General features: G+C 40.5%; 1 protein-coding gene and 1 long non-coding RNA gene across 3 annotated transcripts in view; one reads left to right on the top strand and one right to left on the bottom strand.

The window, feature by feature from the left end:
* LOC147829447 (uncharacterized) overlaps nucleotides 1-2,306 on the top strand; it is a 145,831-nt gene extending 143,525 nt beyond the window's left edge. Inside the window, exon 6 of the long non-coding RNA XR_015449062.1 lies at nucleotides 1,802-2,306. This is a non-coding gene — a long non-coding RNA (uncharacterized LOC147829447). The remainder of the gene's footprint in view (nucleotides 1-1,801) is intronic.
* Nucleotides 1-20,776, bottom strand: part of Dchs2 (dachsous cadherin-related 2) — a 246,083-nt gene that overhangs the window by 44,401 nt on the left and 180,906 nt on the right. For both annotated transcript variants that reach the window (XM_021247863.2, XM_021247864.2), the window contains 3 exons: nucleotides 11,977-12,111; nucleotides 11,565-11,774; nucleotides 4,023-4,880 (listed from right to left, as the gene is read on the bottom strand). In XM_021247863.2, the coding sequence (XP_021103522.1) occupies nucleotides 4,023-4,880; nucleotides 11,565-11,774; nucleotides 11,977-12,111 (1,203 nt within the window). The remainder of the gene's footprint in view (nucleotides 1-4,022; nucleotides 4,881-11,564; nucleotides 11,775-11,976; nucleotides 12,112-20,776) is intronic.

The following is a 20,776-nucleotide window of genomic DNA, read 5'->3' as shown; positions in this document are numbered from 1 at the left end:
CTCTCTGGCATTGCTCCCTTCCTCTGTTTCCCGGCTACCATGAGATGAGCAACTTTCTTCTACTATATGCTTCCATCATGATGCTTCTGCTTTGGAGCCAGCTCACCATGGACTGGATCCCCTGAAACATGAGCCAAATTAAACCGCTCCTCCTTTAAGCTGTGGGTGTCAAATGTTGTGCCTGAGCAAAGAAAAGCCAACTAACATGCAGGTATAAACAAAAATAATGATTTAGAATATAGTTATGCATAAATGGCTCAAGGACAGAAGCCTTGGCTGGGAGCTGAGAAGCCAAGCGAGGAAGGTATAAACCAAGGAGAGGTGGTGAGTGACGACAGTCCAGACTGTCGAGAGCAGCATCTGAAGTCCCACTTGGCAGTGCTCTGAAAGCTCTGCTGGAGGAAAAGGGTTGTGGGCTGATGACATTCAACACTTGAATCACATCCTACTCTTAATTGCTTAGGATTAGCAACAACTTTCTGATTACAGTTTGGCTTCCTGTATCTTTTTTCCTAGAAAGAGAGGACGGTCATTTCAACATTACTATTGCAATCTGCATAGCAATCACAGTTTACCAAATAAAGAAGGTAAAATTGGCATCATGGCATATGTATCAGTCCCCTTCATAATGGCCAACAAGATCCCCCCTAGGAAGCCTTTATTATGTGAATAAAATGAGGCTTTCCTTGAGCTTCTATGGCTGAGGCCCAGCTGTGGGACGGAGGTGAATTCACAAAGATTAAAAACTGCCTTATGAGGTGTATATTTCTTCTTTTGGAGAAACCCTGACCTTGCCTAAGGGTTTTCTCCTTCAGTGCTTTCTTAGAAGCAGAACTTGCGTTTTACATGAGGCAGTGAAATTCTATATTGTTGGAAATGGCCATCAAGTCAGTACTTATCCCATGACTTTCACCCTAAACATGAGACTGGCCCCACGTAACAACACACCAATGACAGACAGCATTTGCTTCCTTCTTTGCATTATTATAAAAATTTATACGATGAGCATTGTTTCAAAGTTGCTGATGACACAGAGCCACCAAGTTCCATGTTTATGGAGAAATTCCTTACCTTGGAGAGTATAATTTTATCTAGTTTGGAGAGAAAATGAAACAGATGTTAGCACTTTAAAATCTGCAAGTATTGCATCGTTGTCATGTAACTGTTACATGATAACTGCTTGCTCTGGTAAGAATTTATACCCAGCTAACTTTATAGAATTCAAATAAGAGTTTTAGACCAAAGGAAAATAGCAGTAATAACAAAAACAATGACTAGCATCCTCCGATGACTTAGTTTAACTTAAACTGCCCCTGTGAGGAAGTCCTCCCCACTGCCCTTTATGTCAGAAGGAGATCTTGTCAATTCTGAGCCCAAGCGCCACGACAGGGTTGGCCCAGGTGGCTCCACGAAGTCCTGTCACACGTGCACACGCTGACATCCATGCACTTGGCCTAGTTAAGAGCAGGAACCAGAATTCACTGGATCAGCTGCAAAGGTGCTGAAAGAAGAGGTTGACCTCCAAATGTCAAGACTTAATTTATTATTTACTTATTTATTTTTAGAGTAGGAAAAATTTATTGAAAGAAAGAAAGCTTCTACGAGAGACAGGAGGGGGACCAGAAAGTGCGTTGCCCCAAGACCTAATTTATTTTTGTATTACATCAAATCTATTTTACTAGTTAGACAGCCCTTGGATGACATCATGCTTTAATCTTATTTCAACTTTTCCACTTACTTTTCTACTTACTTTTAATGAAGTTACCAATGTAATTTAATAATTTTGATTTTTTCCCCTCAGAGTAATTCAAAGAGATGCCTGAACCTGTGATAGCCCACACTGAGGAGGGGAGTTGCTGAGTCATCCTTGTCTGGAAAACCAAGGTGTTGGAAGTGAGACAGAAGAAATAAAGACTGGCTGGCTTCTAGATGGCTCCTTTAATTCATTTAGCGGATTTAAACATTGTGGGCAGCAAGTGGCTTATCCTTAGCTTTAAAAAAGATGCTCTTTAATCCAGCTTGAAAATGTGGGTTTGGGGCAGGGTGAGGGGGGTGAGCAGGAAGCCAGGAGCAGAATTGGGGGACTGCTCGGACAACCTGTCACCCCGGTGAAGGCCAGCCTCTGCTAGGTGGACAGGTGACCCTTCCGGGTGACTTTTTGTATGAATAGGTGAACATTCACGGCTGACTCTTAAAAAGATTTTACCTGCCGAAGGCCGCTTTCAAAATGGAAACCACATATTGTTTTCAGTAACAGAGTTGTTAAGTTCAGTTTTGTTAATCAACGCAGTGTCTATCAAATCTGAACCTGCTGGGGCCTGGGATTTGGCTCAGTGGTTCCGCTGCCTGCCTTGAAAGCTCAAGGACCCGAGTTCAATCCCCGGTACCAAAAAAAAAAAAAAAAAAAAAACTCTGAACCTGTGGCCTTTCCAACAACAACAAAGCTAAATATAAATACATGGAAGTTATTGGTTTTAACTTTCTGTTTTCTTAAAAGAGTATACAAATGTTAAAAGCAGTGTGAAGTGAGAAGAATTTATGATAATACCAAGAACAAAGCCAAGGGGTGCCTACCAATAGGGTTTCTGAGTAACCTACAGAAAATCTAAGCTTCCATAGGTGAATATTTTTTATTTGTAAATAAAGATTAAAACTGCAGGTATATTTGGGTCAGGGCAAACTGTTCTGGAAGCTATAAAGTGATATTTGATAACATATATCAAGAGTATTCCGACATTGATCAACGGATTTGCGAACTTTTAATACCACTGAATTAAAAAGAGAAAGGGAAAGATCACTTTCCGGGGTCTGTAATATGACCTGACCTTCTGTGTGAATGTATGTTCCAGGCAAAGCCATGGCCTGCTGGAAATGTCAATCTGTATTTTATGCACATTGCCGTGGTTTTCATAGGGCTTAGGAAATCCTACCAATCCAGCCATACATTAGGTTCATCTAATTAAATGCAAAATCCCCCCAAACTGCCACACTTTCCTTTTCCCTTGCTCTGCCCTGTTACATCTGCAGCTTTAGGCTCCCTCTCCACTCGGACTTCATGCAATTCAGATGTCTAATTTGCTCTTCAAAGCCAGGTCACATCTCATGGTTTCAGATGTTTTCAAATATATCCCTAGGTGAATATTTACAGGTACCACATGCTTGGATTACTTCCAAGAGTATTTCTACACCTTCCTCAAGTGTAAGATTTAAAAATACATTTTTTGATGCTGGGGAGGCTGAGGCAGGAAGACGGCTGCAAGTTTGAGGCCAGCCTGAGCTACCCAGTGAGTTCAAGGCCAACCTGAACTTCATTGCAAGACTTTGTCCTAAAAAACATACATATATCATTTTGAAATATTAATTTCTATCAAAAAGGTAAATATCAAATTTAACTAGATAATTCCAAATATAAGGGAACTAAGAGGAACAACTCAAAAGGAGGATAAAGAATTCCCATTCATTTGCTCACTAGCTTTGTTTAACAGAACCCTAAGTGGGTGGGCCCATGTTTAGAGGTGAGATGGAATTTAGTCTTCACTGCAATCTCCCTGGACGGTTCATCTAGACTGGGCTGCTAGTCATCCTTGCTGCAGGGTGGATACTGGTGTCTCCCAGACACATTAAAGGCTTGGCCCCGGGCAGCACTATTGGGAGGCAGCAGGAGCCTTTGGGAGGCAGGCCCTTGAGGAGGGCGAGGGTGGCTTGTGTGCTGAGTGCTTTGCTCTGCCATGTGCTCCAGCCATGAGGTGCTGGCCTCCACACAGACCCAAAGCAAGGGGCTGGAGGATCTTACACCAGAACCTCCAGAACTGTGAGCCAGAATAAACTTCTCTTTATTAGTAAATTGCCTAGCATGTTTGCTGACGTGTTGAAAAGTTAACTAGCAGGACCATATTGATCACAACTTTGCAGTACCGAGAACTGGCTGAACTCAAAAGTTTATACCTGAATCTGCAACAGTGCTCTCCTATAATCTGCCAAACACAGAGGCAATGAACAAGCAGACCTGAAAGGACACTTACCTGCCTCACAGTTTTCAGTCACAAGCCCCCTGTACAGATGCTGGCTGAACGAAATCTTTAGATCTTCACCTTCCATGTGAATGACCAAGAGACCAGGGGTTGTCCTGGCTGGGACTCCTTGATCTGTAACTTTTAACCACAACCATGCAGGAAAATGTTCTGAAGATGGATTTTGCAGAAGTTTAATTTCTCCGGTGTATTCATCAATAGAAAACACTGACTGGGTGTCTGCAAAACTAAAAGTGACCGTTCCGTTGGGCCCCGAGTCTGGGTCACTGGCTCTCAGAATAGCAATGGTCTGATTTGTAGGCAGCTGAGAAGAGAGAAAGACATTGACAGGATTCTGCTCCCAAACTGGATCATTGTCGTTAACATCGGTGACCAATACTGTGACGGTTACTGTGCTGCTCCTTGAGGCCTCGATGCTGCAGTCTCTGGCCACAGCCCAAAACGTGTACAGGGACCGGGCTTCCCGGTCGAGGGCGCGGCTGGTTCTCAGGGTGCCCGTCACAGGGTTAATGGTGAATGCACCAGAAGACTCGCCCACCAGAAAATACTCAGTTTGTCCGTTCAGGCCTTCATCCTTGTCTACAGCAGACAGCACCAGGACCACAGTTCCCACTGCAGCATCTTCCCTCACGGAAGGCTGGTAATGAAGCATGGGAAAGGCAGGGCTGTGGTCGTTGTCATCCAAAACCCTAACCTGAAGCTGTATGGTGGAGCTCTGAGGGGGGTCTCCCTGGTCAGAGCACTGGACGGTGAGTGTAAAGTTCCTGACTTGCTCCCGGTCCAAGGCACGAGTGGTTGCCAGTTCTCCTGACGTTTCGTTAATAACAAAGGACTTGTCTGTATTTCCATCTATCACAGAGAATAATTGAAAATTTATTGAGGTGGGGGGGTTGAAAGGATAATACCAGTTTGCCAGTATTGCATACATTCACTATTTATCCATTCAATAATAGCTGTTTCCTTATTGTCACATCCTATCACTTCCGTTAGTACTGGGGATAGAGCAGGATAAAGTCCCTACCCATATGAAGCTTCTACCAAAGAAAGAGGCAATGTATGACCATTATTCCTGAAAGGTCAATGTGACTGGATTAAGGAATGCACAGTAGAGGAGTGAAGCACCATTCTGAATGTGTCTGGGTGCCCTGTGGGGTGAGGCCTAGCCCTTTGTCTCTGGCACTGTTCCCTGCTCTGCTTCTCAGAACCATGAACTCAGCAGCCTTGCTTCACCTGCCCTTCTGCCACAATGCTTCTGCTTCGGAGCCAGGCTACCATGAGTTGGCTTAATGCTGTCCACCCTGAAGTTGTGTCAAGTACTATGTCTCAGTGATGGGAAGAGGGCTAACACAGAATGGAACATGATTCAGTGTACATCTTAATTGAGTCAATGCACACCTAGAGCACTTGCTTTCACTAATTTACAACAGTGTGACTTTTTTGTGTGCATCTATAACTTTATATATTCCTGTATTTTCCCCCTTGAGAACCTTTGAATGTATATTTTATTTGCAATAAATAACTGGAGGCAGGAATAAGAAACAGGAGCTATGCAAAATTATGGAAAAATATGGGCTTAACGTTTAATTTTTAAAATTATTAACTTTTAAAAGATGCATTGCCATTAACCTCCTGAAAAGTACTTCCCCTAGCTTAAAACATACTTATCTCACCAATCTTGCACTTTCTGAAGCAGCTCTGAGAGTCCTCTTTTGTGAGTGTCTTTAGTTGTGCTGTCATGGCTTCCATAACAACCTAAATCTATTGAAAACATTTAATTTTTGGTGAACCTTCTAGGCTGCCATACCACTGCCCCCAGCACCGAGGAGCAGAGCTGCCCCCAGTGCCAAGGAGATGAGCCCCATGGGTGCCAAAAGCACACATTCCCCCCACCCCACAATGAAATGAGAAGACATGTAAACAAGTCTCAAAACCAGACTTCCACATCACCTAATGCTACCCCAAAGGGAAATGACATAGAACAATCTGATACTCAACCATTTGGACTCCCTGAACTGGCAATAAAAGAAGATCTGGAAAAAATGAAATCAGAAATAATTTCTCACATAACAGCAGAGATTGTGCCCATAGTGCAAGACATGATTAATAAATCTAGAGAGGAGACAGATTAAAAAGTAGAGGAGCTGAGGAACATGATGGAATCCCAACATAGGAAACAAATGGAACATGAAAGAGATGCAAACAGATTTCCAGGAGATTAAAAACTCCATTGAAAGTTTACCCAGCAGAATGAGCCAATGTGAGGCCAGAATTACAGATACAGAAGATAAGATTGCAATTAGTGACCAGGAAAAGAAAAATTGCTTTAAAATAGTAAGGGACTATGAGAAATCAATCCCGTAGCTGCTAGATGATGCAAAGAAGAATAACATAAGACTGATTGGAGTAAATTAAAGAAACAGAAGAGAGTGCAGATGACATAAGAAAATCTGTTCATAGAAGTGATGGCAAAAAACTTCCCAAACAGGGGAAAAGAACTTGACACACAAATAAGTGAGGCATACAGAACTTCATCTAGCCTTGATCAAAAAAAATCTACACAAAGGCATATAATAGTTAAGATTCCAGAAACCCAACAGAAGAACAAAGTTCTACAAGCAGTTAGAGAAAAGAAACAAATCACATACAAAGGAAACTCCATCAGAATCACAGCAGACTTCTCAATGTAAACCCTCAAGGCAAGAAGAGCTTAGAGTGACATATTTCAAGCCCTAAAGGAAAACAGTCTCCAACCCAGATTGATGTACCCTGAAAAACTATCTTTCAAAATTGATGGAGAAATAAGATACTTTCATGACAAAGAGCACCTTAGGAACTTCATGAATAACAAACCAGCACTCCAAAGAATTTTACACAATATCCTAGGAACAGACATTGAGGATCACAGCCCCAGAAAGCCAAGGAGAATGAATCCATTGGGCATGACAAGAAATTAAAGCAAAGGGGGAGAATCCAACAAAAAGAAAATGTCATGACAATGATAAGTGAATATGTATCAGTTATAACCATCAATGTTAATGGTCTCAATTCACCAATCAAAAGAAATAGACTAGCAGAATGGGTCAAGAAGCAAGATCCAACAATATGCTGCATATAAGAAACACACTTATTTCAAAAAGAAACTTACAGACTGAAAGTTAAAGGGTGGAAAACAATACTCCATGTGACAAGAACCTGAAAAAAAGCAGGAGTAGCTATCCTTTTTGCAGATCAAGTGGATTTCAAATCAATGCTGATTTAGAGAGACAAAGAAGGACACTACATCCTTGTAAAGGGAACAATCCAACAAGAAGAGATGAGACAATTGTAAATATATATGCACCAAACACTAGTGCACCCAACTATAAAAAACAAATACTAAAAGTCCTGAAAAATCAAATAAACACTAATACAATAGCAGTGGGGGACTTCAATACGCCACTGTCACAAAAAGATAGATCAACTAGACAAAAAATAAACAACGAAATACTAGAACTTAAACCCTTGAACAAATGAACTTAACAGATGTTTACAGAGTGTTCCACCCCACAAAATCAGAACACACATTCTTTTCAGCTGCACACAGGTCGTTCTCCAAAACAGGCCACATACTCATTCCTAGAACATGTTTAAGTAAGTACAAAGGAATTAAAGTTATCCCATGTATATTATCAGACCACAGTGTGATGAAATTGGAGATCAATAGCAAAAGAAACCACAAGAATTTCATAAACATATGGAAATTGAACAACACACTTCTGAATAATCAATGGGTCACAGAGGCTATTAAAGAAGAAATCAGACTGTTACAATTAAATGGCAATGACAGTACAACATATTGGAATCTATGGGGAGCAATGAAAACAGTCTTATGAGGGAAATTCATAGCAGAGAATACTCATATTAGGAAAACAGGGTGAGCCCAATTAAACAACTTGATGCTGAACCTCAAGCTTCTAGAAAAAGAAGAGCAGGACAAACCCAAAGCTCACACAAGGGAGGAAATTATAAAGATCAGAGCTGAAATCAATGAAATGGAGACTAAGAGAATGATGCAAAAAAATCAATGAAGCCAAGAGTTGGTTCTTCAAAAGAATAAACAAAATTGACAAACCCTTAGCCAACCTTATCAGAAAAAGGAAAGAAAAGGCCCAAATCCATGCAATTAGGAATGAAAAGGGTGAAATTACAATGGACCCAGCAGAAATCCAGAGGATCATCAATACCTACTTTGAGAAACTATACACCAATAAGATGGAAAACACAGAAGAAATGGACAGATTTCTAGATACATATGAATTACCAAAGCTGAATCAAGAAGAAATAAAAGTCCTAAAAAACCCAATATCAATCAAGGAAAATGAAAACATAATTAAAAACTTAACAACTAAGAAAAGCCCAGGTCCTGATGGCTTCATTGCTGAATTCTACAAGACATTTAGAGAGCAACTACTCCCACTACTCTTTAAACACTTCAGTGAAACTGAAAGGAAAGCAATACTCCTGAATTCATTCCTGGAAGCAAGCATCACCTTGATCCCCAAAGCAGGGAAAGACCCAACTGAAAAAGAGAACTACAGGCCAATCTCACTAATGAACATAGATGCAAAAATCCTTAATAAGATACTGGCAAACAGAATGCAGAAGATCATCAGAAGATCATACATCCTGATCAAGTGGGATTCATCCCAGGGATGCAGGGATGGTTCAACACACGCAAATCAATCAATGTAATACACTATATCAATAGAGCCAAGGAAAAAAACCATATGATCATCTCCATAGATGCAGAAAAAGCATTTCACAAAATCCAACATGGATTTATGACAAAAAACCCTGCACAAAATTGGAACAGACTGTCTCTACCTCAATCTGATAAAAGCAATCCACGAAAAACCAACAGCCAATATCATACTAAATGGTCAAAAACTGAAAACTTTCACACTAAAATCAGGAACAAAACAAGGATGTCCACTGTCACCACTCTTGTTCAATATAGTTTTGGAAACATTAGCCACGGGAATTAGACAAGAGAAAAAAATAAAAGGAATAAAGACAGGAAATGAAGAACTCAAATCGTCATTATTTGCAGATGACATGATACTTTATATAGAAGACCCAAGAACTCCACCAAAAGTCTTCTACACTTAATAACCAAATTCAGTAAAGTAGCTGGTTACAAGGTCAACACACAAAAATCAATAGCTTTCCTCTACAAGAACAACAGACTCACTGAGACAGAAACAGGGCAAACAATTCCTTTCACAATAGCATACAAAAAACTGAAATACCTAGGAATCAACCTAATGAAAGAAATCAAAGGCCTCTTCTCTGAAAACAATAGCACTCTGAAGAGAGAGATTGAAGAGATATCAGAAAATGGAAAGACATCCCTTGCTCCTGGGTAGGAAGAATCAACATAGTGAAAATGGCCATACTTCCAAAACTGCTATATAGATTCAGTGCAATTCCAATTGAAATCCCAGCAGCATACTTCACGGATCTTGAGAAAAAAATCCCAAAATTCATTTAGAACCAGAAGAGACCCAGAATAGCAAAAGCAATTCTAGGCAATACAGACATGGTAGGGAGTATCACAACCCCTATCTTGAAATTATACTACAAAGCTACTGTGATAAAGAACAGCATGTTACTGGCTAAGAAACAGACCTGAGGACCAGGGGAACAGATTAGAAGATGCAGAAACAACCCCAGACACACTCAGCCATCTCATCTTCAACAAAGGAGTCAAACACCCTCACTGGAGCAAAGATAGCCTCTTTAATAAATGGTGCTGGAAAAATTGAGTTTCAACTTGCCAAAAACTAAAACTAGACCTGTATCTCTCACCATGCACTAAACTAAAATTGAAATGGATTAAAGATCTAAATATTAAAATAGAAACACTAAACTGGCTGCAACAGAGGTTAGGTAGAACTCTTGAAGACATTGGCGTAGGAAAAGACTTTATGAACAAAACCTCAGTAGCACAGGAACTAGCACAATTAACAAGTGGGATCTCTTCTTATTAAAAAGCTCTGCACAGCAAGAGAAACCACCAACAGTGTGAAGAGACAACCCACATTTTGGGAAAAAATTTTCACCTGCTGTTCCTCAGACAAAGGTCTACTATCTCGAATCTATCTTAAAAAAATTAGACCTCCCAAATTTAAAGACTCAATCCAAAAATGGGCATCTGAAATAAACAGACATTTCTCACACAAAGAAGTAAAAATAGCAAATAAACTGAAAAAATGTTCAACATCACTGGTCATTCAAGAGATGCAAATGAAAACAATGCTGAGATGCCACTCCACAAAGAATGGCTGCTATCATGAAATCAACCAATAACAAATGCTAGCGGGGCTGTGGGGAAAGAGGAACCCTGCTCTACTGCTGGTGGGAGTGTAGACTGGTGCAGCCACTGTGGAAATCAGTATGGAGATACCTCAAAGAACTAGGACTGGAAGTCCCTTTTGACCCAGCTATACCCCTGCTGGGTATCTTCCCCAAAGATTAAAAGAATCATACCACAGTGATAGATGTGCACCCATGTTCATAGCAGCGCAATTTGTAATAGTCAAAACTTGGAAGCAGCCCAAATGCCCATCGACTGGAGACTGGATAAAGAAAATGCGTTTTTTAAAAAATAGAATGAAGTACTACTCAGCCATAAAAAATGAGAAATTAGAGACATTCTTTGCTAAATGGATGCATATTGGGGCCATCCTCTTAAGTGAAATAAATAGGACACACATGTGTAAATACCGAATAGTTTCTTTAGTGTGAGAAACTGAAAGTGTAAATAAGGACTCAAAGGTATAATAGATAATGTGAAATAGGAAGAAAAGGGGCAAAGGGGAAGGGGAAGTGGGAGGGGTAGGGGAAAGCAAAGAAGGCAATGGAATTAATATGAGAAAATGAAAAAAAGGAAAGAAAGTCTTTGTAAATAAGGAGGGATGGAGGGGTTGAAGGGAGGGCAGGGGAATGGGGAAAAATAAGAACCAATAGAGATTATGTAAAGGTGCAAATCTGCAAGGATGAATGTCATTATATTGTATACCTAAAATGTACCAACGAAATTAATTTAAAAAACATTTAATTTTCATTGTCATTTTGACTTAGGGGAGAAGCAGAAGTTGCACAGTGCCATAGCTGGTGGATGAGGACAACGTAATATTTGTACGAGCTGCCTTTCTCTTGGATGAGTGACTTGGGGAGATCCCGTCTGGTCCCTGGCCCCTTTCCTTCTGGCTCTTGCCCTGTTCTCTGCTTCCAGGATGTCATGAGATGAAGAGCTTTCCTTTGTCACAACCCTCTGCCATGATGTTTCTGCCTGGGAGCTGGCCAGCCATGGACGCGAACCTCTGAAATCATGAGCTAAAATAAACTTCTCCTCATTTAGGTTGCAGGTGTTAGATATTTTGTCCCAGCAATGGAAAACTGACTAATATACACCAATTACAGAAGAGCTGACATATAGAATGCATCAACTCAGTCAGTATCCTGGGGGAATTTTATTTAAAAACTACTTACTGATTATGTGATACTTGACAGCTCCGTTCCTGCCAGCGTCCATATCAGAGGCCAAAACAGTGTAGACCACCTTGGGTTCTTGGTTTTCCAGAACCTCAATGTACGGACTGGTGCCAAGAAACTCTGGTGCATGATCATTTTCATCTTCAACTATGCAGAGAATTGTTGTGGTGCAGGACAACGAAGGGACTCCCTCATCTCGTACCAGGACTGACATGGAACATAAAGATGGCATGGATTGTGGCTGTGAGCACGTTCTGCAAACGTTTCTTTCTAACAGCTGTAGAGTAAGCTAACTGAGTAGCACTTGGCCAATAATACTTTACTCAAAGACACTTCAATTAAATGTTAATTTTCTTCATGGACCTTTTCAGTTTTTTACAAAATACACCGGGACAGGAGGATCCCTTACCTCGAAGGGTAAAGACACCCTGAACTTCTCTGTCAAGTGTGGTGGTTGTCACGACCTCTCCAGTGTCTGCATTGATCTTGAAAAACCCAAAGGAAGCCCCCGATATGATTTCAAACTGAAGCTTGGAATTGATTCCTTAAGGAAAAGATAAAGATAAACTTAGCATTTACCCCTTGGGAATCCACTTGACCATTTTCCAATTTGCTTTCCTTTGAGTGTGTTAGGCTGCAGATGAGGAAGGCAAGATTCTTAGCCAGTCTTCAAATTAAGGTAAAAGAAAATCTCTTTGGCTGTGCTTGCAAATAAAAGTCTCGTGAGCTGAAATACTTGGTTTTCAAAAGCCTTGTGAGACTTCCCCACAGTGAATGCTTAGGATTTTTTCCCTCCCATAAAATTTTTCTTATGAGTGCGCAAATTGTACAACACATTCCTAATTATTCCTTTTAACACCCTTGATTGCGATTTAATGACATAATTGTAAGTCTGTGGTACAAATGACAATTTCTCTAGATTGACCCTCTATTTAAAAGCCTGTGCTCAGTTATAGGACTCTGTTTATTCTCAATCTCAGGAACCCACAGAGTTGCTTATGTGTTTATTTTTCTTTTGTTTTTACTTCATAGTCTGTCTCCTGAGTGAGAAACGTAATACTATATTATTATACATTTTCAAAGTAATTCTTCCCATATTTCTGTGGTTTTAGCTAGTGACTGGTTTCTTTCTTCTCACACCCTTGCCACCCTCTCCAGATCTATGAAAATAAAAATAAAATAAAGATGATTTGGTCTCCTTCCATCACCTTACTAAATATTTTGGAAATCTGAATCTGAAGATATTTAGTGATATCCTCATGGCACATACCCAAGGAAGGGTGTAAGGGTGTGTGTGTGTGTGTGTGTGTGTGTGCGTGCGTGCGCACATATATACGTGCTCCGGTGCACATCCGCATCTCTGGTCTTAGACCTCAAACCTGCAGTCTCATGACTTCTACATTATGTTTCTGAAGCCACCCTCTCCCCATTTATTTCCTTAGTCCAGCCCTGTGAGCTGTCACTTCAGTAGTTTCTTTCCTTCCACAGGTCTGGTGAGTTTTTGCCAAGGATGCTGAACAAATCCTCAGTCCAGGATCCTTCCAACTCTCTCTGTTCTCCTGCATTACCCAGCAGATGGAGAGACTCATCTGGCAGTGTTTCCTTGGTCACCCCGTCCTGTTCTGGTCTACCTGACCTCCTGGCTTGGTCTCACAGGTCACCACCTTGGTACAGCCCAGGAAGGGGGAGGATTGGAAAAGAGCTCCCTCAGCCTTTTGCATCTGTATTCAACTCAAGCCCTCAGCTTTCTGTCCCAGTAGTAAAAGTAATTCTTCAGATACTCTCGGAATTTTTCTGCAAATTCTGGTCTTTCTCCTATAAAATATTTCCTTCCATCACGATTATACTCTTCTGTAGCTGTCAGAATTAAGCCCCCCCCCCCCCCGCCCCGCCATAGCCAAATTCCATCTGAACATGCCGGGCATTCTCTGTACCTAGCTTCAGTCCACCGCCTATCCCAGCCACTCTTTCTCCATGACAGTGACCTCCTGGTTATAAAACTTACTGGCATTCATCTTTAGTGCTCACCTAACTTGGCCTCTCTGTGGTATATTGTCGACTCATATTTTAAAATAAATAAAGGAACAAAGGAAAAAGGGAGGGATGCATTAGGGAAAGAGGAGTAAAAGAATTTTCTTTTCCTTGTTTGATTATGATGCATTTTTCTCCTACTTTCTGTCTGTAATGTAGGGATCTAGGTATTAACTGATATCTTGGCTACCTTTTCCCTGGCATCTCACCCTACATTTCACTTTACCTCATTCTCAACTCAAGGAGTTCACCTATGTACAGATGATGCCTTGTATGTGCGTGGAGCTCCAGTCATTTGTTTGGTTGTGTAATTCTTCCTTCCCTTCCTTCTGTTCTCCCTCCCTCCTTTTTTCCTTCCTTCCTGCCTTTCCTCCTCCCCCTTTCTCCCTCCTTTCCATCCTTCTTTCTTCTCTTCTTTCCTTCTTTATTTTTTTTATGTGTTCGTGTATGCAATGCACATTTACTGAATGTCAGGCACTGGAAAGATACTACTGAAGAATTGCCTTAGTTCTCAGAGTTCCACCTAGTGGAGGATATGACTAAACCTATGGGTTGTAGAAAGTATGATGGAATGTATGAAAATGCTGAGGGATTGGGTCAGGGAAGACTTGCTGCAGGTAGGCAGTTTGTTCATTAATTATTTCATATTTCATTCAATACATATATATAGGGAGAGCAATATTAGGCTCTAAGTTACTATGCCAGGTACTAAAAATAAAACTGCTACGAAGAAAGCAAATTCTCTCTCCTCCCGGTGGGCACATTATGGTCCTGAATGTGGATAAGTAAGCAGGCAATTACAATTCCACATGAGACCTGTGGCGGGAAGGTAAGTTGCTTTTATATGACCCAAGACCATAAAGATGAATTAAGCAGGAAAAGGGAAGAGTGTGTGAATAGATTTAAAATAAAATCCAGACACTCTGCCTGAGTCTACAAAGTCCCATGTGGTGTGGCTCTGCTCATTTCTCAAACCTTTCCCCATGGACGCCCTCCCCCGGCAGGATTCCTGGCCCACGCTATCCTGCTGTCCCCTGAATACACTGCTCCTTTCTGTCGGGTCCCTGTAGTCGCTGCTCCCTCCGTCTGCTCCTCCTTAGGCCTTCACAGGGTGCAGGAGGTGCTAAACAAATGTGACTCAGATCCAAAGCCATTTTTCTACACTCTGCGCATGGCGCTGGGACCGGGCATCTGCAACACAGGTCTTTGCAGAATGATGCCCTCTGAGGCTTTGTTACAAAAGGGACACTAGAGGGAGACTGAAAGTCAGAGGGAGAGGAAACCACACTTCCTTCTTTCTAGCTGTGTCCTATCTCCGTCAGCAACGTAGCTCAGTCTCTGTCAGCACCAGGCTCCGTGCGGCCCTTTCTCTCCGCTTTTTCCCAGGTTCCAATAATCCAAATTTTCCTTCTGTTTCCCAGCAGCAGCTGCTTCCTAGATTTATTTTTTCTAGACTATCTTTGTATTCTCCTTTTACTTACTCAGCTATTCAACACCTGTGTTGTAGCATCTGGTTTCCTTGACTGAACATGACTGATAAGACATTTGGCAAAAGGAGTTGGTTTCGGGTAACAGGAAATCTAGGATTGGTTTGACTCTCTTTGGCCTTGAACACAGTACCAAGTTCCTTGCCATGGAAAACACTGTCTACTAGTAATTCAACACTTGAGGTGATATCGTGATTCATTAAATTATGATCTGTGTTTTTCTGTGACGAAGTGAGGGAACTAAATGGCCCTGATTTTGACCACATGATGAGGAAAAGGAGTATGACACAGGATGACACTTGAGTGTGTTAGCACTTTACAGAAGGGGCATTGCGAGCTGACATTTTAAACCTGCAGCTCAAGTCATAGCCAAGAAGCTGGCAAGCTCTGGTGGGAGACCTAAAATTCATCTCCTCAAAGATCGGACCCAAAGTAAGTGGCAGATTTAACTGACAGCTTGAAAGGCAAAGCTTCTACCCATGAATACACATAACCGGAGTCGGATTTCAACAAAGTGTAGGCAGCCAAGTGCAAATCTGACTCATCAAAGACAGCTCACAGATTCAAAAGGATAACAATGCTTTTCTAACTTATACTGGCACAAACCTGGGAAATACGTATGAAAATCAATTTTAAGGATATGAGATGCAGGAAGATAAAATATAACATTGGCTCTGGACGGATTTACTGATAGTGTATTTACTAGGGATTTCACATTGAATGTGCCAGCTCACAGAGCTGTGTCTCCGACAGTTTCTCTGACTGGCTAGATTCCATGGTGACCTGTGATCATGGAAGTTGAGATAATAAATTTTTGCCTGCATACTATGGTCTAAAGAATTCAAGGAAATGGGAATGTTAGGATGGATTTATCATGTGTGCTATGCCCACCACTCATGCTCAGTATTTCCCAGGAATTTAGGAGTCGCCCTCCCTAAAGATGCTGGGTGGATTGGTTAGAGGGACACCAGCGTCCTTGACAAGGCAGCTGTCATCTGTGGGCAGGGGGTGACCGTGGCGCCACTGGTCTTGGGAGCACCTCTTGAGAGCCAATGCTTCATATCAAATCGTGAGGACTACAGAAATCACTTGCTTCCACCCAATGGGAACAGCAGTATATCTATCTTCATTCAAGCTCTTCCATCATTTACTCAGAAGATATCAATCCTCTTGGCACCTAAGAGAGCACTCCGCTGGTTCATGACTTTGATGACATCATAATAACTGGATTTTAGGAGCAGAGAGTAGCAAAGTAACTCAGATATCTCAATTAGACATGTGTTGGATCAAGGATTGGAATACTGCAGCCCCCTGGCCACATCTAGACCACTCCCTGCTGGTGTAAAAACTACTGAAACACAGTCACATTGATTTCTTCATGGATTATCTATAGTCACTGTCCTGTGGCAATACCAGAGTCCACCCAACCTGAAGAACCATAAATATTTACTGTCTGGCCTCTTACAAGAAAAAAAAAAGTACAGATCCCCGTGCTAAAGATCTAAAAGCATCCTGAACCATCTGTCGGAGAGTGACAGGAGATGAAGACAGGAAAACTAAGAGCTACTTCACAAAATCCCTGGCTATTAAGGTAAAAAGGACAGAGCTGTACTTACCTTCCAACCTATGTAGAATTAATAAAGAATGCTTCTGAGGTGGGACAGGGAGTGTTACTTTCAGATTAAATCTTTTTTTTTTTTGAGGCAGGGTCTCACTTTGTAGTTCAGGCTGGCTCTGAACTCATTATGTAGCCCAGGCTGGCCTCAAACTCTCGGTGGGTGATCCTCCTGCCTCAGCCTCCCAAGTGCTAGTATTATAGGTGTGCATCATCATGCCAACTCAGATTAATTCGTTAGGAAGATCATTTTTCACACAATTCATGAACAATGCACAATGACCACACCCTCAGCCATTTCTAAAGCAAAAAGACAACCATGTCTTGTTGATGGTTTGAAGAAAAAAGTAAATGAATTCTACAGAAGAAAGGTAACCCCAGGCAGCTGATGTCTCACCTACTTCAATTTCTCATCATATAGCAAAAAATATTCATTGAGTTCCTATGTTATATCTTGCTCTACCCTAAGGACTTATGATAAAAGTAAATGAGATGTCCTGAATCCAGGAAAATAAGACATCCCAAATCTAGGAGTATTTCATAGTCTACAGGCAGGTAGGTGAGCAATCGTACAATTACAGTGCAATGTATTAAATGCAGTAACAGTATATTCCAAAGTTTTAGTTTTAACAGAGTCTCTACATGAGGTTCTTAGTTCTTACTCTTTTTTGTCCGTTTTTAAAATTATTTCTGTAAATGTATGTTTAACAGGATTCTATATAAAGAAACTTTGTGTGGAGAGGACCAACCTGAAATCAACAAGAGACCCGCAGAAGAGTAGTAAGGGATCAGTAGAAGTACCACAGCCTAGTTAGGCGGTGGCTTCCATTAGCATGTCATTGTGACTCCTGCAGCAATACTTCATGGCCTTGGATTGAAGCATTTGAGCTATGAAGTGCCCAGGGCTCTAGCCCACCTCTGAAGTCCTGTTAGGAATTTGGGCAAATCCACATTGCTAGATTTGGGGCACAAAGGCAGTGAGATGAATTTGGGCCCGAATCCTACGGATCTCCTTTTGCACCCATGGGTTGGATGGGATCTGAATCTGCGGGCAACTGCTGATGGGGACAGAACTGCAGAGCAGGCCAGCGGGGAGCTCCTGATGAAGTGCAGATGAACAGCTGACAGGTGTTTTGACTCAGTAGAAGACACCAGGGAAATGCCACTCCGAGAAGAAAGTGGCTGAATATCCAAATGGAATGACTACAAGAGTGAGAAATTAACACTGCAAAATGTGAGGGGTTAGGACGTTTCAGCGTTCCTGTCTTTTGGTGTATGCATACGCAAGCCTGCTTCTGCAGGGTGCGTACAAGGGTCTCACCACCTCCTAGAAGGGTGGGGCCGTCAGCTGGGTATCACCATTTCCAAGGCGGAGGCAAGGAACCCTTGTCTATTTTCATTAATTCTATTTTCATTAATTTTGCATGTTTTACTTTTCTGAAACTAGATGACTTTTTTAAGTTAATGATAGCTCAGATTCAATGAGATACTGCTTCTCCTTGGCCCGAGCGTTGGTCTGGAGAGTAATATCTCACTAACTAGTTCCGTATTTCTATATGGCAATGTACTATTAAACTATTTATATTCACTACTCTTGAGCAAATGTATCAACCAGTATGCGTCATCTGCCCAGGAGCTGGGGAGGGGTGCCTGGGGATCGATTTTTGCTTACTAACAATGGCTCTCTTGTTGGTGGCACCAAATGCTGTAGCAGTTTTAATGCCGCAGTTAAAATCTGGTAGTTGTTATTTTCCTTTTAGTATAAGAAAAAACTCTGTTAGAATAGTGTGAGTCATACACCATAAATATTCAGTGCTCAAATCCCTGTGGGTTTTGAATGCCAAACAATATTGTATGCTTACATTTTTAAAAACTGTATTGTAGAATAGTAGAAAACATATGTTAAGTTCTCTGGTATTAAGTAATGCTATAGTGTTTCTAAAATACATACTATAAAGTAAGCCATTCATAAATCCCAATGCAATACTAGTTACACTAAATCTTGACTACATCATTCAATTCTCACGCATAATCCTATTTCATTATTTTAAGCCACCAAGCCAAAAAAGACCCCACAAAAGAAAAATTGAGAGATCACATGCATGCACACAAATATTCATATGCATTTACATAACCACCTGCTTAACAGATCTGGCCTCATGAAAAACACCAAGACTTCCAGTAAATCAAAACTGTCTCCAAAACACGCAAGGCTACAGGAGACTAACGAAGATGTTAAACATCCATTGCTGCAAACTGGGAAAAACAAGGATTGTGTATCTAAGGCTGCAGTCAGCAACCACAATCTCTAGAACAGTGAGCTTTCAAGTCAACTAAAATTGAACAGGTTGCATACAATGCATCCTCAAAGAAAACACCACTAGTGCTAGGCAACTTGAGTGAAAATCAGAATGTGTTTATGGTAATCGTCTTTAGCATATTCAAAAATTCCCTTATCTGCAAGCATAAAGAGAAATTCATTACTGAAGAATAAAATTTGTAAAATCAATAAGGCCACGGGGCAGAAGCATTCTTTGATGAGTAAATCACACAGAGCCAGCAATAGGCTCAGTAAAAGTCTTACACTTTGGGAAGGGACTCTGCTACCCAGAGCCCCATGCTGCTCTGCTCACCACAGAGAACACTCTAAATGAACTTTATTGAACCGGAATTATTATCAAACACAAAGCTTATGTATTTTGCCCATTGTTTCCCACACCCTAGAATGAGTATTGTCAGAAATATCTAAATAAACTCTCAGCACAGATCCCTACACTGCTGGCATGCTCCACGCCTGTCAGCGCAGCAAGAAAAACCCCTTGTTCGCACTGCCCCACTCTGGTCAAAAGAGAGAATTGAGGTTAGCTTTTTTTTTTTGGTACCAGGGATCGAATTTGGGACCTTGCGCCTGCAAGCCAGGCGCTGGAACCACTAAGCTAAATCCCCAGCCCAGCTCTTTTTTTTTTTTAATTTATTTTTTGTTTTATTTTGATGTAATACAAGTAAATATTAATAAAAAAATATAAAAGCTGTTCTATAAAAAATAATTTTTCATAACAAAAACTATTAGAGAATAACAATGGTAAATACACTGTGTATCATGATCTTAAAAGAATATATTTTCATTTGCTAATCTCTCAGCTCATTTCCTAATAATACTATACCTTCTTTTTTGCATAAAACATTTTAATTATTAACAAAGTATCTAACAGTATAATTTTGAACAATTTCTTCCTATTTCACAATAACTATTATTCTTTTTGGCCCTTATTTACACTTTCAGTTTCTCACACCAGGGAGACAATGAGTATTTCTAGCAACTTTTACAAATTCATGTAAAATGGATTTCATGAAAAGATTATGTTTCCCAAAGAGACAAAGCATTTAAATGCTATATAATTTAGTTTAAAATTTCAAGAACACCTCTCTTTTAGTCTTTTGAATAACAATTTAAGGGCTTAATGCTGTTGTTAATATTATTTCCATAAAAAGATCTACAACACTTCTTGTAAGAATGGAACAAAATATTATACTGTTGTATAATGTCACTTGCTACATACAACTGCAAATTTTAAAAGACTGGCTTATTAAAGAGCCAAAAATGCTCTTATTAGGAAGTCCTGCACTGTAGTTTTCATAGTTATTTTGTTTAAAATAAAAACAGAAAGTTACTGAATCTTAAATGTGAAAAGAGCTATACTGATTGAAAAGAAGGCCAAGAAATTTATAAATAGCTCTGACAACTGTTCATTTCAAAGTCATTTGTCTATATTCAATGTTGATATTAATAATAATAGTAACAATAATGTTGGAAATTAACACTTTTTGGCCACTTACTGTGCTAGACACTGATCTAAGTTCTTTGCATGCGGTAATTCATTCTTAATTATGGAACTACAAAACTAGGCACTATCATTATTTCCATTTTATGGACAAGCAGAGGAATGGAAGGTTAGTAACTTGGTCAAGGTTCCACAGCAGAGGCCCCTTCTACTGTGCTATCTATTGAGAAAGGAAAGCACTATTTATCTGCTTTACTCAATGCATTCATTACACTCTGAAATAAATGCTGATTG

The sequence above is a fragment of the Heterocephalus glaber genome, unplaced genomic scaffold (genome assembly GCF_053883595.1).
Source record: "Heterocephalus glaber isolate CG9 unplaced genomic scaffold, H.glaber_assembly_v1.0 deba00000613, whole genome shotgun sequence".
Taxonomy (NCBI): domain Eukaryota; kingdom Metazoa; phylum Chordata; class Mammalia; order Rodentia; family Bathyergidae; genus Heterocephalus; species Heterocephalus glaber.
The sequence above is the reverse complement of the archived record's forward strand: the minus strand, read 5'-3'. Positions and strand labels throughout refer to the sequence as shown.